The sequence below is a fragment of the Perognathus longimembris genome, chromosome 1 (assembly GCF_023159225.1).
Source record: "Perognathus longimembris pacificus isolate PPM17 chromosome 1, ASM2315922v1, whole genome shotgun sequence".
Taxonomy (NCBI): domain Eukaryota; kingdom Metazoa; phylum Chordata; class Mammalia; order Rodentia; family Heteromyidae; genus Perognathus; species Perognathus longimembris.
Window position 1 is genome coordinate 67,956,578 of NC_063161.1, and position 20,473 is coordinate 67,977,050.

At 37.1% G+C, this 20,473-nt stretch overlaps 1 protein-coding gene across 1 annotated transcript; it reads left to right on the forward strand.

The window, feature by feature from the left end:
- Window positions 1–5,567: 5,567 nt before the first annotated feature.
- Window positions 5,568–18,026, forward strand: LOC125350240 (vomeronasal type-2 receptor 116-like; the record flags this gene model as incomplete). Its single annotated transcript, XM_048344637.1, has 7 exons — window positions 5,568–5,596; window positions 8,383–8,391; window positions 9,469–9,757; window positions 10,864–11,658; window positions 12,656–12,883; window positions 14,270–14,393; window positions 17,107–18,026. Coding segments are annotated over 7 exons (2,394 nt in total), but the record flags the coding sequence as incomplete, so codon positions are not given.
- Window positions 18,027–20,473: the final 2,447 nt, after the last annotated feature.

Genomic DNA, 20,473 nt, shown 5'->3' on the forward strand with positions numbered 1-20,473 from the left:
ACAATACATTGATGGACAATATCTGCATGTACCTCTTGGAGGCAACATTATATAGGAAATGATAACATTTTTATATTTCTTTTTCTCCATTTAAAGTTTGCTTTGTTGTTATTGAGATGATGTACAGAGGGGTTACAGTTACATGAGTCAGGTAATGAGTACATTTCTTTTCCTGAAATGTCATCTATCAGTCCCTCCTTCATATCTCCACCCATGATTTGTATATTTCACTTTCAGCAGTGTTGAATGAGTGCCACTACTGCAGTTTTCACACCCTTTTCCTTGAGGTCTGTGCCCCACCCTCCTGAACATATATACTTCACTACACCATATATAAGGTAAAGAAGACAGAATAACTGAAAAAAACTTGATAGAAAAAAAGCCTTTTGTTTCTGTATGTTGGAGTTCATTTTAGAATGTATATTATTTTATACAAATAGAAGAGGAACTTAGGCGTTGTGCTTTTGTGATTCTCTATCGAGAGTATCCACTTTTTGTTTTCTGTGTGTAAGTCTCTAGAATCCCATATAATTTCTCAGGTCCCAGTGCATTTTAGAAGTAGCTTCCATATATTAGAGAACATTCACCATTTGTCTCTCTGAGCTTGGCTTACCTTTCTTAACATGCTTTGTTCTAGTTCCATCCATTTCCCTGTAAATGGCATTGTTTTAGTAAAATTCCATTGCATATAGGTAATACATTTTTGGGATCCACTCATCTATTGTGGGGCATATGGGCTGTTTCTGTACCTTGGCTATTATGAATAGTGCAGCATTGAATCTGGATGTGCAGATGTTCTTACCATATTCTGGCTCATGATGTTCAGGATAGATGCCTAGGAGTAGTATGGCTGGTGTGTAGGGAAGATCTGTGTTTAGTTTTTGAAAGAACCTCCAGTCCACTGTCCTGTGTTATTTTCAGTGAGATTTCCTTCAGGCTAATAATTTATTTCTTTGTGAGGTCAATATGAGTACATTAGACTGGCAGAACATCAGGCTGTTGCTTGGTCATTTTACTCAAGGTTAGCATTCTACTACCATTTGAACCACACCTACACTTGCTCAAAAATGTTGAATTATGTTACATTAGTAATGTAGGTCTTATGGGTAAGAATAGGAGAGAAAAACTGGGAGACAGCAAGGGAAGGGGAGACATGGTTAAAAAAGAATTGTATGCATTGCACATCTCATGTAATTGTATGTAACTTCTACAATAACAAATATTTTAAAAAGCATGTCATTTGATAATATTGTTTTAAAATGCTGAAAAATTTTAAATGGAACACAATAATTTCAAATCATAAATCTAATATATGCTTAATAATAATATTTAGTAAGATTTCCAATTGTTATTTAGTATATCAGCTGTCCAAAGATTATCTCTCTCATCCCAAAGAGCTAGATTGTAGGCTTGAGCCACTATGCCAAGCAAGTTTAGAATTGTTAATTAATATATTGGAGGTATGATTTGTTCTTTAGTTTGTGTCTAGACCAAGGGAAAGACAAAACTATGTACTTTAGAAACTTGTTTTATTATAATGGTAAAAGGTGACAAATTGTTTCTATTAGAATACTGAATTTGTTAAAGAAGACTTCAATAGTTCAGAAAAGAAAAACAAGAATTGCCAGATAGGATTACATCATAATACAATTCTAACACAGTAAAGCAATCAGTAGGCTGTATAAATGGACTGCAGAAATAATTTCCAGCTAAATATCTGGCAAATGATTCATAACCAGAATATATAGGAAGCTCAGAAACGAAACTCACAAAGAACCAACAAATCAATTAGCAAAATGGCAAATTAACTGAGAGAAGAATAAACATCAAAGAAATATAATAAATGCTTAACATAGTGGGGCTGGGAATATGGCCTAGTGGCAAGAGTGCTTGCCTTGTATACATGAAGCCCTAGGTTTGATTCCTCAGCACCACATATATAGAAAAGGCCAGAAGTGGCACTGTGGCTCAAGTTGACAGAATGCTAGCCTTGAGCAAAACGAAGCCAGGCACAGTGCTCAGGCCCTGAGTTCAAGCCCCAGGACTGGCAAAAAAAAAAATGCTGAACATACTTGGCCAAAAGAAAAAAAATGCAATGTCAAACGACATGAAATTTTATCTCACCCCAGTCACAAGGTCTATCATCAAGGTCACAATATATGCTGGTGCAAATTCCCACTAGGCATATGAATATAATTCCATGAATCCACTATGGATATCAGTTTGTAGGTTTCTTAAGAAACCACAATTTATACATCAGTGTTAATCATTAGACACTATCTTGAAAATAAACTACACAACTTCTGGGCATGAATGGGAGGGGGAAACTGGCAGAGAGTGAGGGCGAAGTGATATTGTTCAAAAAGAAATGTATTATTCACCTGACTTACATAACTGTAACCCTTCTGTCCATCACCTTTATAACAACAATAAAAAATTAAAGAAACCATTGATTTATGTGATCCAGTGCTACCACCTTGTGAAGCTGACTGGGAATAATTTAATTTGCAAATGTGCATGTCTAACGACCTCTGTAGATCTACCATATACCTCTAAAATTTTAAGTAATAAGGGATAAAAGTCCCACATACTGCACATGTACAAGTATAAGAGACCAGTGTCAACTTCATTCGAAATGCATTTTTAAATTCCTTTGTTTTATTTTTAAGAGCCATATGAACTTTAAAGAATATATGTTGTTTGTTTCTTAATGTATGCTGTGACTTATTTTCTCATGCAGAGTGCAAATGTATCATAATATACACCCAACACTACAGCCTTGACACAGTATATTTATGCCATGAAATATTTCTGTTCACCAGGACCTCAGATGTCTTTGCCTGGGATTGGTTCTAATATATGTTGACCAGTATAAAAAAGTTGGTTTTGATATGGATTTAGGTTTTTGAAAGAAAGAGGATTTCCTCCATAAGTATATTTTCTGAGAAATTCGTAAATAGAAACACAATGCTTTCACTCTTTCCGTGCATCATAAAAATACCTTGGTCCATGCTAGAAGCTTTAGTAAAAAGTACCTGTTTCAAGGTCCAATTTCAGAATGAAAATGTACAACTCAACTTTTGTATTATCGTGGAGTTACTGATGTGTCATTGGTGGTTTCAGCAGCATCATTGCTTCCTCTCGTGCATTTCTGGAGGCATCTGAATACGGAATACTGCCTAGATCAACCAGCAATATTCTGTGACTGTTATGGACACTTGGTATAGGAAGCAACTTTCTGGATGTGATGCATCTTACTGGTTAGACTTTTTCTGGCCATTTCACCATGTACCTGACATGTCATCTTCTGATGCAACGAAGTTACATCATCCCAAATAGCTTTCACGCAAAAACTTCCTTGGCACAGATCAGGGACCATATGTGTCAAAGAGAACTTCATCTCTCAAATGGGACTGCATCAAACTGCAAAGCTTCTGCAGGGCAAAGGACATAGCCTACAAGATAAACAGAAAGCCCACAGATTGGGAAAAGATCCTTACCGGCCATACAATGGACAAAGGCCTCATATCTAAAATATACACAGAACTAAAAAGATTAAATTCCTCCAAAACAAAACCTCAAAGAACCAACAGCCCCCTCAACAAGTGGACTAAAGACTTAAAAAGAGACTTCTCTGATGAGGGAATGACAATGGCCAAGAGAAACAAGAATAAGTGCTCTACATCACTGGCCATAAAAGAAATGCAAATCAAAACAACATTGAGATTCCACCTCACCCCAGTAAGAATGTCCATTATCAAGAAAACTAACAATAACAAATGGAGGTAATGTGGCCAAAAAGGAACCCTACTTCGTTGTTGGTGGGAATGTAAACTTGTTCAGCTACTCTGGAAAGCGGAATGGAGATTCGTCAGAATGTTAAACATAGAGCTCCCCTATAACCCAGAAGCCCCACTTTTGGGCATCTACCCAAAAGATTACAAACAAGAACACACAAAAGCCACCAGCACAATAATGTTCATTGCAGCACAATTTGTCATAGCTAAAATATGGAACCAACCCAGATGCCCCTCCATAGATGAATGGATCAGGAAAATGTGGTACATATACACAGTGGAATTTTATGCCTCTATCAGAAAGAATGACATTGCCCTATCCATAAGGAAATGGAAGGAATTGGAAAAAATTATCCTAAGTGAAGTGAGCCAGACCCCAAAAAACATGGACTCTATGGTTTCCCTCATAGGGAATAATTAGCACAGGTTTAGGCTAGTCACAGCAGAGGATCACAAGAGCCCAATAGCTATGCCCTTATGAACACATAAGATGATGCTAAATGAAATGAACTCTGTTTTATGGAAACAAGTGTTATATCACCATGGTAATTACTTTCAACATGCCATGTGAAACCGTAGCTTCTTTTGTTGATGATCCTCTTGTATCCCCTTCTTGTGGTTGTCCCGGTGCTATCACTGTATCTCATCTGAGTACCATGAATACTGTATATACTGGTATTAGAACTAGAGAAGTGAAAGGGAATATCAAAATCAAGAGACAAAGGATAAAAAGACAAATGACTCCAAATGCAATACTTGAAAAACCATTTGATGTAAACCAACTGAACAACTCGTGGGGGGAGAGGGAAAGGAGGAGGGGGGTGGGGAAGTGATGGAGGAAACAAATTGTACAAGAAATGTACCCATGGCCTTACATATGAAACTGTAACCCCTCTGTACATCATTTTGACAATAAATAATTATTATTTAAAAAAGGAACTTCATCTCTGGGGCCCCACTATTTGTGGTCTTAGTTGAAATCAAAGCACATGGAGAACAGGATCTGTCAACATGTTTTCCAACTTGTGTTTTTCTTCTGGATTCAAGGCCTCAGATGCAGAGCCCCAGGGCTGAGAGTTTTACACATCTCTCCTGGGCCGTAGATGAGGGTGTGATAAAAAATGGTGGGTTACAGTGGCTGTCTCTGTCCTTAAAGACCCATCTGCATGTACTCACCCAAAGAGAAGACACACACACACACACACACACACACACACACACACACACACACACACCTGACACTGTGGGATCCACTTCCAGCCAGAATTCCAGCTTGACAGATGCTTCCGTGATGTTTCCTTTGACTTTTTTAATCCTTTCCCAGCTTCCCCCATTTGTCAGCATCTTGGCTGACACTGCCTGCTTTTCTAGAATGAAACAGAGAGCACATATGGATGGAGACATGATGGTTGCTGGGTTTTTCCCTCTTTACACTTTGGGAAGAGTTCAGAGTACCAGTGATACTTCTAAGCAAGAAGAGAACACACAGTAAGTAACTCATTGTTTGATTTTCATTTAGTATTTTGTTCCCAGGATGGACAATGTCTGAAGGAATTCTGGGCGAACATCTCAATGTTCTCTATACTTTCTACCCTGAACTCTATTGCACTAGAAACATCTGTTTTGTTTTTTTAATCATCATTATTATTATTATCATCATCATCTTTAAGTACTTGTACAAAGGAGTTGTCATTGAACAAAGCTGTTTATCATTACAATATATCTTGATCAATATTACCACTTTCAACATTCTCATGCATTTTACCCCACCCATACCTTCCTTCATTCTTCTTAAATTTATAAGATATACATTGGATTATCAACTGCATTCTCCCACTCTTTTCCTCTTCATTTGTTCACCACTTCCCTCTTACCTCACTGCTTTTGAGTTCTTGTTTCCCAGTGTTTTATTTTCCTGTCTAAGGAATTACACTATTTGAATTCTTCCTCAAATCTACTGCATTTCAGTTAGTACGCTGTATACACTGACCTCCTTTTGAGGGATTTTCTGTGTGCTAATAGTAGAGGACTGATTTCCTTCCATAGGATTTCTCCTTTCCAATCTTGTCAGCTCTTCACTTTATCCCAGAGTCCCTCTATTTCCTCCATTCCAGTTGCCTTTGCAGAAGAAGAAGTCATGTTATTACTAACAACCAAGGTCAGTGGCAAGAGTTCTGTTTTGAGGCTGCATATAGATTTTCTTCCCCATAGGCCACTGGTCTATATTTTATTTAATAAGTATGAAGTGACATATATTTTGAGTTTGATAACAAATTCGTACTTTAGAGATGCAGTTACTGTATTTCATTTTATGTAAGATTTATTGCGTGTTCCAGCAGCTGCCAGGTATTCCAGCAATAAGACTTCCTTCATGGGAGAATTTTATCTGCCCTAGATTTTTTTTCTCCTTTACTCGTGCACATGTGCATCCTGAGGTTCTGGTCTGTCTCATAGGTGTGGTCTGTCTCTGAGTTTCTGGTCTCTTTAATAAATGGCTAAGAAGAAATTTCTAGAAATTGTCTCATCTGATTTGATATCCATTGCAAGCTAAAAGTCATTACTAAAGGAGTTGCCATATAAAAAAGTAGCTTATGAATGCAATATATCTTTATTAATGTCAACCATTTCATCACTCTCATTCAATCTTCCCCTATCCAACCCTTCCCTTACTCTTAATTTTGTAGGATATACATTGGCCTCTATCAATTAATTTCACCTTTTTTCCACGTGTTGGCATGACAAGTGTAGCTTGAGGTATCTGCACACATTTGGGGGGGCAGAGATGGCAGAATAATCAATTCATCCCTTTGCAGCTCTTGAAGAAATCTGAACTATTAAAGGATCTGAACTCTGCTTCTTCCTATCACTCCTAGATACTTGTTTTCTTAAACTCCACTACTTCTCCACTTTCACTTGATTTTCTATTACCTGCCATTCTTAATTATACTGGAATGATATTATTAGTGCTCTTATATAGACACGTTGAATCTTTTGGTTCAGCAGGTGGATGTTTCTTTGATACTTGAAGGTATGAAGAGTTGTTGGTAATCAGAAAGCAAAGTATATGGATGTGGCAGGTTAATGAGAGTAGTGTGTCATCCATTAAGTCTGCCATAAGTTTACCACTGCAATTAGGTGTCAGTGGGTGGAAGTTTTGACTCAGCTCTACACCCACAACAACATGGTAATGTTTTTCAGTTGTTATTACAATTACTTGTGCCATGCAAGCTAATTCATTAACTGTATCTGGTATTGCATGTCTCATACTTATATTATATTCACCCATTCTATTTGTAGTAAGTTAGGCTTCCTTCAACGTTCTGTTTCCCCTTACATATCTCTAATTTTCTCCTAAATTATATATAGGAGAGAAAATATGGCACCTGTACTCATGATATGGCTTAATTTGCTTAACAGGGTGATCTATATTTCTATGTGTTTTCTTGCAAATATGATGTCACCATTATGATTCAAGAAAACTCACCTTCATTTCATTCCGTAACACTTTGACAGCCAAGGTGATTCCACAGAGTTGGGTATTGTTTGTCAACAATCACAAACATTTTAAATTAAGACCTCTTTGGACAATTACTTAATAATAAAAATGTCAGATGCTGGTGGCTCATGCCCACAATCCTAGCCACTCAAGAGACTGTCATCTGAGGATCATTGTCTGTAGCCATCCCAGGCAGAAAAGTCAGCGACATTGTTTTCTCCAATTGATTACAGAAAGAAAATGTCAGAAATGCTGCTGTGGCTCCAGTGGTAGAGAACTCGCCTTGAGCACAAAGACGCTCATGAACAGTGCCCAGGTCCTGAGGTCAAGCCCCAGGACTGGCAAAATTTTTTTCTTTTACCCTTTCTTTGCAATATCCAAGGATTTTGGCATTCTGCTTTCATTTTCATTTTTTATTTCTTTAATTTTGACTTGGCCCATTGGTTGCTGTAAAATAATTCATTTAAATTGTGTGTATATGTATATTTTCCCACCTTTACTGTTAATGTTTAGTTTTGCTATACTGTAGTCTCAATATATGTTAAAGAATATTCCAATATTTTAAAAAGTTTGAGGCTGGGGTTGGGTCATCTTCTTTGTTCTATCTAGAAAAATGTTCATGTGTGAAGAAGAGATGTTCCATCTAGAAACTGGGTAAAATGTTCTACATGTGTGAGGTTCGCTTGATCTAGGGTGAAATTTCTCTCTGGTGAATCCATATTCATTTTTCTCTATATATATTCTTTAGCAATGATGGTATTGGACACTATCTCTCCTTTCTGCTAATATTTTCTTTTTTCCATCTTATCTTCTATTTTATTGTTTTCTTTTTTTTTTTTGCCCTTTATTGTCAAAGTGAAGTACAGAGGTGTTACAGTTTCATATGTAAGACAGTGAGTACATTTCTTGCTCAACTTGTTACCTCCTCCCTTATTTTCCCCCTGCCTTTCCCTCCCTCTTTCCCTCTCCCCCATGAGTTATATAGTTGGTTTACACCAAATGATTTTGAAGTATTGCTTCTTGAATCATTTGTCTTTTTATCCTTTGTCTCTTGGTTTTTGATATTTCCCTTTCCTAGTTCTAATACACATATATACAGTATCCAGGGTACTCAGGTGAAATATAGTGATAGTGGGGGTACAACCACAGAAAGGGAATATGAGAGAAACAGAAATAAGGTGCGGTTTCACATGGCATGTTGACAATAAGTACAACAATGATATAAAATTTGTTTCCATAACATGGAGTTCATTTCACTTAGCATCATCTTATGTGTTCATAAGGGCATAGTTGTTGGGCTTTTGTGATCTTCTGCTGTGACTAGCCTAAACCTGTGCTAATTATTCCCTATGAGGGAAACCATAGAGTCCATGTTTTTTGGGGTCTAGCTCACTTCACTTAGGATAATTTTTTCCAATTCCTTCCATTTCCTTATGAATAGGGCAATGTCATTCTTTCTGAAGAGGTATAGAATTCCATTGTGCATATGTACCATATTTTTCTGAACCACTCTTTTACTGAGGGGCATCTGGGTTGATTCTAAATTTTAGCAGTGACAAATTGTGCTTCTGCTAATATTTCTTTCATGTACTGAAGTGCTTGGAAAATGAGTAAATATGCATTTAAAATTGCTAAGTCATGTTGCTGATTTGACCCTTTTATCATTGACCTGTGACCTTCTCACTTTTCATTGTTTAGAAAGTCTATTTGACATCACCTGCCATATAAACATATAACATAATCTGGGTGGCTGATGAAACAAAGATTTGCTTGTTTATCATGTATATTGTATGTATCCACATTTAATGATCCCTTTTATTTTAACAATTCCTTTAATACATCTTCTAGAGTAGATCTACTAAAGATATATTCTCTTAACTTTACATGTCTGGGAACATCTAGTTTTACCAAGATCAAGGCAAAAAAATATTTGATGTCACCTGAAAGCCTATTTCCTGTTTATTGGAAACTAAACTTTTTAGCACACTGCACATGAAAGAGAAAAATCATGCTTCCAAGCATTTGTGTGGACACAGCATTACCATTCCACTCAAAAGGGAGAAATTACTCAACATGTCCAGTTTGCAAAGAAATAAAGATTAAACTCATCCAAGTCATTGCATTGAAGACAAAATTTGAATTACTTATGAAAAATTTATTATGTCTATGGTGCAGGTTTGTCTTCAAGAACTACCAATTTGTTCTGGCCTTGGCTTTTGTTGTTGAGGAAATCAACAAGAACTCTGATATTTTACCTAACATGACTCTAGGATTTGATGTCTATAATGCTGATTTCAGAGCTTGGTCAACACTTGAGAACCCATTTATTTGGCTTTCTGGGCAGTACAAGATCCCTAATTACACTTGCATGAGAGAAAGTAACTCTGTAGCAGCACTCACAGGAATATCAGGAATAACATCTGCCCAGATTGGGACACTGCTGGAACTCTACAGGTTTCCACAGGTGAGGACAGGAGGGATGCAGATGTGAAAAGAAGTCTTCTTTGGTGCTTTTTACAGGTGATAGGAAGAGATAAGATATAGAAACTATCAAGTTTTACGATATTAAAGGATAAACCCATAATCATAGTTGGATTTTTACATTGTTTAAGAGAGGATGCAAAAATTGGAGCTGATTAGGGAATGACCTGGGGCTGATAGCCTAAGAAAAAATTCTGTAGAAAGTGATCAGGAAGTTGGAAACAACTTTGAAAGTGTGAAATTAAAAACAATTAAATAAGAATTTGAACTTAATCAGGTGCTGGTGGCTTACACAAATATTCCTAGCTATTCACGAGGATGAGATGAGGATCATAGTTCAAAGTCAGCTCCAGTAGGAAAGGCCAAGAGACTAATCTCCAGCTAGCCAGCAAAGTGCTAGAAGTGAACCTGTGTCTTCAAGTTGTAGAGTGGTAGCACTGAACATGGAGAGTGCTCATGCCCTGAGCTCAATACTCGGGACTGGAAAAAAAAAGGGAAGATATTTTGTGGATGAAATCAGGTTGAGAAAGATAACATGGAAAGGTTTTCTCGCATATGTGGAAGTTAGACTTAAAATATGAACATGCAAAATGAAATAAATATGAAAATGTGTACATGATCATTAATACATATACACGAATATGCTGGCTGAAGACTATTGTGCAGAATTGTATATTGCCCCGGTGTAATTGTTCTGAACAACGAACAATGGGAAGTTGAAACATGTTTTATCTGATAATAGGGGTAAGTATAAAGGGAATGGTGTGGGGAAGAGAGGACTGATGGCAAATACAGTTGTATTATTCAAGTACATATGTAATTCTAAAGTGATGAAATGAGTAGGAATGGTATATATAGAGGGAAGAATAGCAGACATAGATACACTGATTAACAGACATTGCATACAGAATCTGATACACTCAAATTAAAGACCTTTGTACAACTATTTAAAAATTTAAAATTTGTTTTTCAGAATTACAAAAACTAAATAATCCCTTCCTGCCTCCTACTTAAGCTTCTTTTTAATGTAAGTATGATTGTGAAGGATGGGAATCCTCTTACAGACTCCCTAATTTTCTTTCCCTTTAGCTTACTTTTGGGCCTTTCGATCATATCTTGAGTGAACAAAGCAAGTTTCCTTCTGTCTATCAGATGGCCCCAAAGGACACAACACTAGCCATTGCCATGGCCTTCTTGATGATTCATTTCAGATGGAACTGGGTGGGGTTGTTGATCTCAGTAGATGAAAGTGGCTTGTGGATAATTCCAGAATTCAAGGAAGAGATGGCCAAGAACAGAGTCTGTGTCGCCTTTGAGCATGTGATTTCAAGCAATATGTTTTTCGAAGTAACAAACTATATGAAATTCCAGCACCAGATATATAAATCATCAGCAAATGTATTTGTCATTTATGTTGATAATGAATACCTACTAAACTTAACGCTATATTTTGGGCAATTTTTAAGGACAGGCAAAGTTTGGCTTATGAATTCACAGAATGATTTACCCCTCAGTAGAAGATATTTCTTCTTAGGCTCACCCCACATCCCTCTCATGTTTTTACATCATCATTCAGACATTTCTTGGTTTAAGCATTATGTCAGGGAAGTTAATCCTTCCAAATACCCAGAAGACTTTTTCCTTGCTAGGTTGTGGTTTCTGTCTTTTAATTGCTCATATTCTGAATCTGACTGTATTACATGGGAGAACTGTCCACAGGATGCCTCCATGGAATGGCTGCCTGGGCACCTTTTTGAAATGACCATGACTGATGAGAGTTACAATATATACAATGCTGTGTATGCTGTGGCTCATGCACTTCACAAGATGCTTCTTCACCAAACAGAGGGAAATGGGAAATGGATGGTGCCTTCTCCTGCACAGGTAATGTCTTCTTTGTTGGAATTGACAAACCAAAAACTAAGTGAATCTAAATATGTTCAAATTTTAAAGAATCCCAAAATAAACTTAGTTTAAATGTTTCTGAGGTTTCTTGAGACCCATGTTTCTATTTTCTTTAAGAAAAAATATGCCAGTGGAAATGAGGAAATACAATTCATGTACATTCTATGTTCCCATTACTCTGTGTGTGTGTGTGTGTGTGTGTGTGTGTGTGTGTGTTACAAATGACCTCAGTACTCACAACTGTTTTTAAACTTGTAAATCTAGCCTTTGCTGAGTTTCTTAAATAGCAAAAGATTCTGGGTTCTTTTTGTACCTAAATACATAAATGATCTTGTGTTCAGAAAGTAAGTTGAGGGACTGGGAAAGATAGAGAAGAATGATTTAAGAGATGACACTGATCAAGGTGTATGGTATCCATAAACTCATTTATTGAATACTTTTACAGAACACGTAAAGAAAATAATAAATTTTAAAAAACAATGTACATTCTCCATGCATAAAATACTAATCAATATATACCTAAAAATAAATGAGCTTGTTTAATTCCAATCTAGGTTATACCAATTTAGCCAGATGGATGTTCCTAGATAGTCATAAAATACATACAAAGGAAATGAGAAGATTTAATTCTACTTTAGGTACTACTAATTTAGCCAACTGGAACTCCTGGAATATTCATAAATAAGCAGTTCTGAAAATCTGTAGTTATTCAATGTCGAATTGTCTCATTCATGACTATTTACATGGAGCTAGTTTCTAGTCTTGAAAGCGGCTTATGATCCCTTCTAGAGTAAATAGCATTAAATAAGAAACATTATTTTAGTCTTCTATAGACTTGTTTTGTTCTACTTCATGTGGTGTATGTTTTAATCCAAAAATATAAATCAGGAATTAAAGACAATGAGGGGCATTGTAGAATTCATGTTTTGTGTGTTAACGCTTGGATTCACTTCATCATAAGATGTATCTCTTTTAGTTGCACCCTTTTCTGAGAAAGATACAATTTCATAATCCTGCTGGAGACAAAGTGATTTTGGATAAGAAAGAGAAATTAGAAGCAGAATATGACATTGTGAACAATTGGAATTTTCCAGAAGGTCTTGAATTTAAGGTGAAAGTAGGAATATTTTCTTCCTATGCTCCACATGGTCACCAACTGTTAATATCTGAAAATATGATAGAGTGGGCCATAGGAAGTGTTGAGGTGAGTTGGGCTTACCACAATGATTTGAACTACATAGAAGCAAAATAATGTCTAGATTTTAATCCCCTTTTATCTAATTAATTATCCAGCATTGAATAATTACTTTCAGCTTGAGGAAGTTTCTTATTTGATGGATCTTGGATGTAAAATGAACATATGGATTCTAAGTTTCTAAATATTAATTTGTTTTTTAAATTAAATTATATTTTAATTTTTATTGAAAAGGTGATAAGCAGGAGGAGTTACAGTTACATAAGCAAGGTAATGATTACATTTGTTTTTAAACACTGTTACCCTGTCCCTCATTTTGTCCCCACTCCACGTTTCAAGGTCCATATTCAACCTACTGTCAAGTGAGTATCATTGTTGCATTAGTTCATCCTTTAATCTGTTGTTTCTGTGATTCCCTTTCCCTTTTCCCGGTCAACTAATCTTGCATACAAGACATAAGCTAGAGAACACTAAGATAAATGAAAGAAACCAAAGGTATGTATAGGATATAATAATAACCTCTTGCTCCATATCTTGGAGTTCATGATGACAGGTTTCATCATAAATGGTCCTATGCACAAAGCAGTCAGGTTGTTGAGATACCCTGTTAAGAATATTTTAGACACATCCTACTATTTACAAATGAGGGAAACCATGCAACCTACTTTTCTTTGGGCTTGGCTTACTTTACTTAATATAATTTTTCCAGGTCTTTCCATATCCTTATGAATGGAACAATGTCATTCTTTCTGATTGAGGCAGATAACTCCATAGAAATTAATCATGTACATTATGTACATGTATACAAAATTAATCCACAAAAAACAGTAGCTTTTTTCTATACCAACAATGAGAAGAGAAAGGCTGAAATTAGGAAAGCAACTCTTTTTGCAATAGCCTCACAAAATACATAAGAATCAACTTAAATCTGTGAGCCTTTTATCTTCAATTTACCACAAAATGCTTGAACTATTGACCTGGAGCCTAATTTGGTAGAGTGATAGCCCTGAGCAAAAAAAGCTCATGGACAGTGTTCAAGCCCAAAGTTCCAGCCCAATGAGTAGCACAAGCATGCATGCCCAACCCTTCTCCTCCAACACACATAATAAATTTAAGAAGTTTCACAGGGTTGTTCATCAATGACTGTCTTAGCATTAGGCTCTACCTCTTAAAGGTTCAACACTTCCCAATAGTACGTTGAGCTACAGATCATGATTGTAGCATGTAAGCCTTTGGTGATTATGACATATGCAGTGTCTAACAAATATCTGATCAACTGATTGACCTTAAGTGTGTAGAGATTGCATTTAATGATCCAGTTGCTAAGAAAACAACTATTTTGGTGTGATATGTATAAGTCTGAATAGTTGCCAACATATACCTGACTTTCTCTAGACTCCTTACTCAGTTTGCAGTGAGAGGTGTGATTCTGGATTCAGGAAATCTGCTCAGGAGGAAAAGGCTGCCTGTTGCTTTGATTGTGTCCCTTGCCCAGAGAATGAGATTTCTAATGGGACAGGTAAGTCCATGACTTAAGTAGAAATTCTCCCTAATGTCCTCTGATTAAGCAAAATGAAAAGAAATCAAGTTTGCAGAGCCAAAGCTTCCCTTTCTTAAAAAGTTTCTAGCGGGGCTGGGGACATAGCCTAGTGGCAAGAGTGCCTGCCTCGGATACACGAGGCCCTAGGTTCGATTCCCCAGCACCACCTATACAGAAAACGGCCAGAAGCGGCGCTGTGGCTCAAGTGGCAGAGTGCTAGCCTTGAGCGGGCAGAAGCCAGGGACAGTGCTCAGGCCCTGAGTCCAAGGCCCAGGACTGGCCAAAAAAAAAAAAAAAAAAAAAAAGTTTCTAGCAATTGTTGATATTGTTTCTTGAAATTATACAAATCATGACCTCGAATTACATTGGGCATTCGTTTTTTTTAGACCAATGTGTGTGTGGTTATCTCAAGAAAATTCACTTCTTGATACTCAGTAATACTTATTATAATATTAACACAAAGCCACATTAAGGGTATGGTCTCTGTGTTCTTCTAGATTCCATTTACAAAACAAGGAAAACATGGATCATTTACACAATGCACAAAACTGCTGTAAGAACACAGAGCAAGTGCTTAGAAGCTGAATTTGGTTTGAGAAATAGACAGGTTTTGTGGATAGCATGATGTTAGAGCTTCAAAGAGTGGTTTGATCTTTTGTTCCCCACTTTTTTACAGGTGAGGAAAAGAGAAAAATATATGTCAGGAATTCAAGGTCGCGCTCCAGAGCTTCTATTAATATTTCACAGAGATATATATGTAGAATTGTAACCCATATAAGCAATTTTCAATGGGGTTTAGGAGTTGTGCACATAGTGCTGATAATGAATATTATAGAAGCATTAAATAGTGTAGAAAATTATTAGGATATTAAAAATGACAAAATGACACATTCTCAATAATTACAGTAGTCCCCGAATATAAAAGGTTCTATGTAGTGAGTGAGGTTTTGGTTTAGAAAACAGTAAAATAAAACAACACTGAACATTTCTTTTGTTCAAATTTTATTTTTATTATTATAACATTGGTGATATACAGAAAGGTTACAGTTACATAAATGAGGTAATGGGAGGGGGTAGCAATTTTCAACAAGAAATGTACTCGTTAGCTTATGTAATGTAACTGTAATCCCTCTGTACACCATCTTGACAATATAATTACATTAAAAAATAAAAAGAAATCAGGTAATGAGTACAATTCTTTTTGAAGCATTTCTTGCTTCTCTCATTCTCTCCCAGTTTTTTCCTCTGATTCCCACCCACAAGACATAAAGTACATTTTCCACAGTGTCAAGTGAGTACCACTCTTGTATTTGTTCACCATTATTTCCACCATTTCTGTGCCTCCTGCTTTTTCCTACATACAAACCAACTAACCAACAAGACAAAATAAAAGAAAACAATATTAGCAACATCAGCAACTATAAAAACCTCTTGCTTCCTTTTCTTGAGGTTCATTTAATTTTTTTTCCCCTAGTCCTGAGGCTGGAATCCTGGGCCAGGATGCTGTCCCTGAGCTTCTTTGGATTAAAGGTAGCACGCTACCACTTGAACAACAGCATGTCTTTTTCCTTGATTTAATTCAGAAAAGAGTCTCACAGACTTTCCTCACTGTCTTTGAATTGCAATCTTCAGATCTAAGGATCCGGAGTAGCTAGGACTACAGACAGCCACCAGCACCCTGCTCATAAAATATTACGTATGAAACTGTAACCCCTCTGTACATCACTTTGACAATAAATAAATAATTATTTGGAAAAATATTATTTTATTTGATCATATGCTCATAGCTCTTGAACCTTTTTCAAATACTCATGCATATTCTCCTTTGGCTGCAGTGTGTGAATACTTAGAGTCCTACAGAATTCATCATGTCCCAGTGTGTGTGTATCTGTGCACATAATAATATATGAAATGAATAAGCAAATGGAATAATATGTATGTACATATATTTATATGTGTATATATACATATATATCATTCAGTATGTTTACTTTTAGATTTATAGGCACATTCATGCTTTTTTATAGGCATTTATAGACACATTTCACTCATAAATAAAGGAAACCGCGAAACCTATGTTTCTTGATTCTGATTTACTTCACTTAATATAAGATTTTCCAAATCATTCCATTTCCTTACAAATGATAAAATATCATTCTTCCTGATAGATGAGCAGAATTTCATTGCATGTATATACCACATTATCTTGATCCATTCATCCACTGAGGGACATCAAAGTTTATACCATATTTTGGCTATGGTAAACAATGCACTAATCAACATAGTTGTCTTGGTAGCCAAGGTGTTGTATCATTTGTGGTCTATTGGCTAAATGCTCAGGAATGGGATTGCTGGGTCATAGATTAGCTCTATGTTCAGTCTTCTGAGTAACCACCCTACTGCTTTCCAGAGTTGTTCAACATGTTTACATTTCACCAACAGTGTAATAGAGTTCCTTTTTGGCATAATCCCCACCAGAATTTTATTGTTAGTTTTATTGATAATTGTCATTCTAACTTGGGTGAGGTGGATCTTCATGTTAACTTTGAACATTTCTTATATGAATTCATAAAACTTTTATGAGCACAAATATTAACATGTTAGTTTTATCTCTTAGAAGAGAGTTTCAAGTTTCCATTGAAAAAAGTGCATTATTGAAAGTAGACTAATGGTTATTTGTGATCCTCACCAGATATGGAGCAGTGTGTGAAGTGTCCAGATCATCTGTATGCCAACACAGAGAGAAACCAGTGCCTCTTGAGGGCTGAAAGTTTCCTGGCTCATGGAGAACCCTTGGGCATGACTCTTGCTTGCATGTCTCTCTGCTTGTCCATACTCACTGCTGCTGTTCTTGGGATTTTTGTGAAACACCAAGACACTCCAATTGTCAAGGCCAATAACCGAACTCTCAGCTACATTCTTCTCATCTCCCTCATCTTCTGTTTCCTCTGTTCCTTGCTCTTTATTGGCCGTCCTGACACAGTCACCTGCATCATGCAGCAGGTCACATTTGGAGTTGTGTTCACTGTGGGTGTTTCTACTGTCTTGGCCAAAACTGTGACTGTAGTTCTGGCATTCAAGGCCACTTCTCCAGGGAGAAGGATGAGGTGGATGCTTGTATCAGGGGCTCCTAACTTCATAATCCCTATCTGTACTTTGATCCAAGTGACTCTTTGTGGAATCTGGTTGGGATCATCTCCTCCCTTCGTTGACACAGATGCACACTCTGAACATGGCCACATCATCATATTGTGCAACAAGGGCTCCCTTACTGCCTTCTACTGTGTCCTAGGATACCTGGGCTCCCTGGCCCTGGCTAGCTTCACTGTGGCATTTCTGGCCAGGAACTTGCCCAACACCTTCAATGAAGCCAAGTTCCTGACTTTTAGCATGCTGGTGTTCTGCAGTGTGTGGCTCACCTTTCTGCCTGTCTACCACAGTGCCAAGGGGAAGGTCATGGTAGCTGTGGAGGTCTTCTCTATCTTGGTCTCTAGTGCAGGCCTCCTGGGTTGCATTTTTGCCCCCAAGTGTTACATTATCTTGTTAAAGTCAGATAGAAATTCTCGGCAGGTTTTCAAGGATAAAACACATAAATGGAAAAATAAAGTTTAAGATGAATCCTATGTGTTTGATCAATGTATAGAAGGTGTGAACTGAATCTACAGCATTTGCTAGTAAACTATTAGTTTAAACAGTGGGAATTCCTTCACTGTGTAAATGGCCCTTAATCACGTGTGCCGTGTTGATACCACAGTAGTGTTCAACTTAGAACTTTCACCATGTTAATGTGAATTTTATTGTGTATATCTTGGCTTCATCCAATCTATCTGTATTTTGTTTTGGTCAGTCATGGAGCTTCAGCTCAGGGCCTAGACATCATCCCTTAGCTATTTTGCACACGGGTTGCATTATATCACTTTGAGCCACATTGACATTTGCAGTTTTCTAGTGGTTAATTGGAAATAAGGATGTCATAGACCTTCCTGCTCTGGTGCCTTAATGTACATTTAATATTACCATTCCCAAATATTATGTTATCCCTGTCCTGCCTTACTCTTGAATTCTCAGTTATTTTTTAAATATATAAACAAACCCGATTGTTCCCTGTATTATTTTTATTAACTGTCAAATAAATACATTACTATTTTCCTGTTAACATAGTTCCTTATTGGGCTGGGGATATAGCCTAGTGGCAAGAGTGCCTGCCTCGGATACACGAGGCCCTAGGTTCGATTCCCCAGCACCACATATACAGAAAACGGCCAGAAGCGGCGCTGTGGCTCAAGTGGCAGAGTGCTAGCCTTGAGCGGGAAGAAGCCAGGGACAGTGCTCAGGCCCTGAGTCCAAGGCCCAGGACTGGCAAAAAAAAAAAAAAAAAACATAGTTCCTTATTGTATTAGGCTCATCAGAGTATGTTATATTCAGAATTTTTATATTGCAATTCACACATTTGCCTTTTGGAATATTCTTGAGTGTATTTTTCAGAATTCAGGTCTTTCTTCCCCCCATCTTTCTATTTGTAGGAAAGGCTAATTATATTCTAAAAATAATCTTTTATTTTAAGTTAAATTTTGTTGACAAGGTGTTGTGCAAAGGGGGTACAGTTACATAATAAGATAGTGAGTACATTTCTTGTGATATCTGTGACACCCTCGTTTTTCTTTCCCTTCCCTAGATCAGGTAGGCATATATACAATATCCAGTGTACCAAAATCATATACAGTAACCACATAGGGTACGCCAAGGAAATTCACCTTGAACTTTAAATGTAACATCAACAATAGAGTCCTCCTGTGTCCTTCTCTTGGAATTGTTTTGGCTTATCCTCATCTTACATGATCATGTGTGTATAGCTGTTCAGCTAGTGTGATCCACTGATAGGTCTATTCTAGACCTTTTTATGTTTAGTAGATGTTTGGTTTTAGATAATGTAAAGCCATTGACCCAAACATGTGGGCATACCATTTGAAAAGAAGTTTGTTCTTTTGCAGAACTGGTCTTTACTGTCCTCCCCACCCCAACAGTCATATATCAAGGAGACTATGCCCCTTTGTTTTCTGTGTTCTAGGCTTGTCTCGCTCAACATTATTTGTTCAAGCTCTGACCATTTCCCTGCGAATACCAATATTTCACCATTTCTAATCTCTATGTAGTATTCCATTGTGTATAGGTACCATATTTTTTGTATCCATTCATCTGTGGAGGGGCATCTGGGTTGTTTCCATATTTTGGCTATTGTGAATTGTGCAGCAATAAACATAGATGTGCAGATGTCTTTATGAGACCTATTGTTCAGGATAGATGCCTAGGAGTGGTATGGCTGGGCCATAGGGTATGTCTACGCTGAACTTTTTGAGGAACCTCCATACTGTTCTCCAAAGTGGTTGTACTAGTTTGCACTCCCACCAACAGTGGAGAAGGGTTCCTCTTTCCCCACATCCCGTCCAGCATTTGTAGTTGCCTGAGTTCAGAGTATAGGCCATACTAACAGAAGTGAGGTGGTATCTCAGGGTTGTTTTTATTTGCATTTCCTTTACTGCCAGGGATTTTGAACATTTCCTCATATGGTTCTTTGCCATTTTTATTTCTTCTCCTGTGGAGTCCCTCTTTAGCTCCTTTGCCCATTTAATAACTGGTTTACTTGGTTTGGAGGGGGTTAGTTTTTTGAGTTCTCTGCAGATGATGGATATTAGTCCTTTGTCTGTTGCTGTGCTGGTGAAGATCTTTTTCCATATGGTTGACTATCTTTCTAGTTTAGTGGCTATGTCTTTACCTGTGCAGAAACTTTTATCTTGTAGTAGTCCCACTTGTTGAGTCCCTCCCCTATCTGTTAGGCCCCTGGGACTATGATCAGGAAATTCCTAACTGTGCCTATAAGATCTAGTGTCTCTTCTATTGTGTCTATTTTGTCCTTCAATAGTTTCAAGGATTCAGGTCTGATGTTAAAGTCCTTAATCCATTTTGAGTTGATCTTGGTGCATGGTGATAAGCTAGGGTCCACTTTGAGTGTTCTACATGTGGCTGCCCAGTTTTCCCAGCACCAGTAGTTGAAGAGGTTA